The sequence below is a fragment of the Sinocyclocheilus rhinocerous genome, unplaced genomic scaffold (genome assembly GCF_001515625.1).
Source record: "Sinocyclocheilus rhinocerous isolate Xijiao unplaced genomic scaffold, SAMN03320098_v1.1 scaffold203, whole genome shotgun sequence".
Taxonomy (NCBI): Eukaryota; Metazoa; Chordata; class Actinopteri; order Cypriniformes; family Cyprinidae; genus Sinocyclocheilus; species Sinocyclocheilus rhinocerous.
The window spans coordinates 743764-748762 of record NW_015644353.1 but is presented as its reverse complement, the minus strand read 5'-3'; the positions used below and the strand labels follow the sequence as shown (position 1 = coordinate 748762).

Below are 4999 nucleotides of genomic sequence, written 5' to 3'. Positions count from 1 at the left end.
CACACACACACACACACAGACACAGTCTTGAGTATTATGTGCTGCTCATATTACAAAGACGCTCTGATGGAATATAAAGACTGTGATTTACTGTTGATTATAGCGGTGCGCGCAAGGACCAAAATCTAATATCACTGTATGAGTCATTTATTAATTATATCACAATGTATCACATATACTTATATCACATCTACTGAAAATAGCAGAGATTGATTGTTGGGTTTTAAGAATCGATATCAGTTCATCAAAATGATAATTGCTAAAAATGTCTGAATCTGAAAAACACAGGCTCATATCGGCCGATAATATCGGCAAAACGATATATCGGTCGAGCTCTAGTGTGAACGGCTTGGTGTCAGTTTTGATGTAAACGAGATCTTCTCCGCATTGATGTTCTCTTTTTCCGCAACATTTTGAATGAACAACGCAGCAGCGCCATCTAGTGGCTTCAACTGGATAGGTTAAAAAAAGCATTAAAATGCAACGACACCTACATCGTCATCGCATCTCGTGTGCCACTGATAAGCTGCCTGACGCACACCTAAACGTTTTTGGATTTGAATGTGGATTTATATTTTAAATTCGACGAATATTCGAAACTCGAATTTTTTTTTTGACAGCCCTAGTAGTTTTTCATTATTACAGTTTCTGCAAATGTATCTAACATAGGATAAATGCTTCTCCCGATTCTTATCAGCCGTTCGGTGTAAAGCGCAGCAGAAACTGTGATTCACAAACACAAACATTCCTTTACAACAATCACATTCAGCATCTTCTCACACTTCCTTTTCTAACTAAAGTTTTCCATCACTGCTATGACAACTTCCTGTTTCCTCTTCAGAGAGCGAAAGAGAGTCTGCTAATATTTTAGACTGGAAATTACAGCTTTTCACCTCGGGATTGGAGCTGAAGGCATTTAGCAGACGATGATGAAGCAACACAAACATGATTCAGAGCTACAGGTTAATGTTGGTTACTGTATACCGCACAGTATTTGTGAAATACACACCATTCAGAAGTTTGAGGTGGGTAAGATTTTTATGTTTCTGAAAGTCTCTTCTGCTCACCAAGGCTGCTGCATTTATTTGATCAAAAATACAGTAAAAAATTGTGAAATATTATTACAATGTAAAAAACTGATTTTCTATTGTAATATGTTAAAATGTATGGAAGCCCATTTCTGCCACAGAATGAATTAATGTAATTGTGACAATTATCTTACAATTCAGACAGTTTTTTGCAATTCTGAGAAAAAAAGTCACAATTGTGAGATATAAACTCAGGATTCTGATCTTTTCTCTCACAATTCTGAATTATTATTATTTTTTAATCAGAATTCTGAGTTGACTTCTTGCAATTGTTTTTTTTTCTTTCTGCCATGGAATAAAAATAAAACTGGCAATTGCAACATTTTATTTCATAAGACAGACTTTCTAGACAGAATTGTGCATTATAAACTCACAACTGCACGCAATTCTGACTTTATATCTTGCAAAATTATTAGTTTTTTTGCTGCCACGGAATGAAAAACATAAAACAGGTCATTTTTATCTCACAATTCTGACTTTTCTTCTCAGAAAAGTTTATACCTCGCAATTCTGAGTTTTATATATCACAGAATTGCAAGAGTACGGCGGGCTGAGGCTGGTATAGGCTGGGTGGCTCAGGTGCCTCGCTGGAGCTCTGACGGCTGAGAGACATCTGCCCAAAACCTGGAGTCAACTCATCTCCCTGAACAGAGACAGAGAGAGATCAGCATGAGCCGCTTCAAACCCTACTGAGCAACTTCACTGTCTACATAGGCAGCATCCTAACAGTTATGGAGCTTCATAAGTGACTGGTCTGAAATCATGCACAGAGATGCACAGCAATTTTACAATTTTCAATGAGCTTGTCAATGCATTCTGGGATGGCCTTACCTACTGAAGATATACTAAATACATATGTAACTAAAACAAAACAGTTATAAAATAAAATATAATAATACAAAAATGTATAAAATAATTTTAAAAATAAAAATAATATAGTCATTGTACAATGTTCGTACAACAAAATTCAATGTGCAACTCCTCATGGTAGAAAAAAAAAAAAAAAAAGAGAAGATCATCCACCTAGAGTAGATGAATCAGGACATGAAATAATGTAAATATAAAATACAATATGACAAAATACAATATAAAATGCAATAAAAAAAGCATAAAATAAATAAATGAATAAACTAAACTAAATTAAAATAAAACTCATCCACGTAGAATAGTAGTAGTAGTACGAGGACAATTCAAAACCTTTACATCTCAAATAACACATTTTGGTACAGAACAATTAATACATGCTCATCGACAAAAATATAATGTGCTTATTTCTGCTCAGCACAAAAAAAATGACTACTTAATACAATATCCAGCTGAAGAGCAGAAGAGATGAAGGGAAATGAAGGGAAAGATTCAGGAGAGAGAGGAGAGGTAAAGTACCATGTTGTACTGCTGGGAAGGAGAAACAGGCAAGATGACCTGAGGGCACGAAGGGTTTGAGTAAGACACAGCCTGCGCAGACGGCTGCAGAGACACAGAGAGAACAGAGGAACAGACTCAGAGCTCAGGAGGAGAGCTTAGAGAAGAATGTTCTGTTCATGGAGAAACTCAAATACTAAATGGCCACGTACACACTGCAGCTAAATTCAGTTGTCAGTTCACCTTTTACTCCTTAATCGCGTTCTGTACACACATAATTCATTAAAATACGGGAGTGACAACCGCATTCGACAACCGCATTAAAGGTCCTTGCACCGAAGTCCGCAATTTTCATATGCGTTTTTTCGTATTCGTCATCCTAAAAATTCGTCACGCACAGAAAACTTGCACACTGAGTCCGATGTGTATTACTTAATCCGTTGCAAAAAAATCATGTATCTCATATCCGCAATAGACCACTTTATTAACTCCATAAAGCTAAGACCAAACAACATGCCTAAAAGTGCTTGTAAATATGAGGACATGGCAACACTGCAAGACAGCGCTCTCTAAAGCAGCCTCCCGAGCATTAACAAAACACAGCACATCTATCAGCGGTAGTTTAGTTAAAATAGACAGACAAAAAGAGTCTTTAGTCAAAAAGTGGCAGATATCAAATGGCTAAATTCGTATTCACTCCTGCAAGATGCCAAAATGTTGCTATGGTTACAAATGCGGGAGTGACTGCTGTTACCTACACGCATGGAACGATAATTTACGGGAATCACTCCAGCATTTAAATGCAGCTTCACTCCTGAAACTTGCAGTGTGTACGTGGCCAATCTGTACTAAATACGAAATAGCATTAATGCGTTAACGTGATAATAACGTGTTAAATTGCCCAGCCCTAATATATATATACATACACACACACACATATATATATACTGTAGATACACACACACACACACACACAAATGAAAAATATAGTTTCCAAATGAAAATAATTATCTCCTAAATTATCAATTTAGAATTAGTAATTTACCAAAGAAATTTGTGCATGTATCATCACGATCAATCATTTTCTTAAAGGACTTTGTGTTTGGGCTTGTTTTGTCTTTTTTCATTCATGTTTGAGTGTTTCGTTTTTCGTAATTTTCAAAATGATATCTATTTTATTTTAAACTTCTCAAACCTCTTTTTGACGTTTTGATTGTTTTACGAAATGTTTGGATTGTAACGTGTGTTTGTGCATCTTATTTCACAACAAATGACACTTGCTGCTGTGATATTTTGTGATTTTTTCAGACCTCAAGTAGCATGATGTATTAAAATATTTTTTAGGGCTAATCAATGTAAGTTTAAAGAGCAGTTAAAATCATGTTTAGTATGATAATGTGTGCATCAGATTGACAGTGACTCCAGGACTCACCTGAGGCAGCATGTGATTGTGCGCGCTGATGGCGTGCTGTGTGTGAGTGTGTGTGTGAGAGTGTGTGTGTGTGTGAGTTGGGGTCGGCAGCAGCGGCGGAGGGGCCGGTTGGCTCGGGGTCTGAGGGGCTCCGGAGGGGCAGTTCGGGGGACACGGCAGGAGCCCGCGGCTCTGCTGGAGCGGCTGAGCTGGGGTACAAACGTCCAGAGTGACTGTGGGAAGACCTGAGAGGACAGAAGAGCATTAATGTTCATGTCACAATACAGAGCGAGAGATGATCCGACCACACACCAGCATGCATGATGCAAACCAGTTCACATGAATAAACAAAAGAAGACACTTGCAATTCAAATGCATTAATGCTAAATGCCATCACTAAAATCTATTGTATATACTATGATGTGTCTGACCTGAAATAAGAGCAATAGACATGACATACATGATATAGAAGCATATATAAATATCGAAATAGTGTTACATTCCTATGAAAATACGACAGTTAAAAATAAAAATATATTTTTAAAATGTAATTTAAAATGTCATCCCTGTTATTCATTTCCCTTCAAAAATAAGCAGTTCAATGCATTTTGCAAAAGAAAAAAAAACAACCAACCAACAACCAAACAAATAAATAAATATATGACTCAAAAAAATTGAACTTTATAGTTTGGACTCAAGTTAATAGTCTAATTTTAACATTTAATATCATAGTAATGTATCAACTGACAGGGTTTTCTGTATAGTTTACAGCATTATTTGAGTTTTTTTTTTTAAGAAGAAATGTTTATGTACTGTAACAACCAACCGACAACCAAACAAATAAATAAACTATATATATATATATATATATATATTATAATATAAATGTTAATATAAATTACTATATATTATATATATTTTAAATAGAAATGTATATACCTGGTAAATAAATAAATATTTTCCCCCCATTTTATTCCTGTTTTGGGATAGAATAAAATGAAATGAAATGAAATAAAATATTCTCCCAAGCAAGTGGTTTGGGATGAAACATAGTTGGGAGTAGGGCTGGGACAATAAATCGATGCATCGCAAATCGAGAAATGATTCTGCATCGATTCTGAGATTTTCCGAAGGCATC

At 35.7% G+C, this 4999-nt stretch overlaps 1 protein-coding gene across 1 annotated transcript in view; it reads right to left on the bottom strand.

The window, feature by feature from the left end:
* The window catches only part of LOC107758180 (R3H domain-containing protein 2-like), an 86738-nt gene that overhangs the window by 16253 nt on the left and 65486 nt on the right, over positions 1–4999 (bottom strand). Inside the window, exons 14-16 of the mRNA XM_016575854.1 lie at positions 3883–4106; positions 2472–2555; positions 1633–1731 (exon numbers count right to left, since the gene is read on the bottom strand). Coding sequence (XP_016431340.1) covers positions 1633–1731; positions 2472–2555; positions 3883–4106 — 407 coding nt within the window. The remainder of the gene's footprint in view (positions 1–1632; positions 1732–2471; positions 2556–3882; positions 4107–4999) is intronic.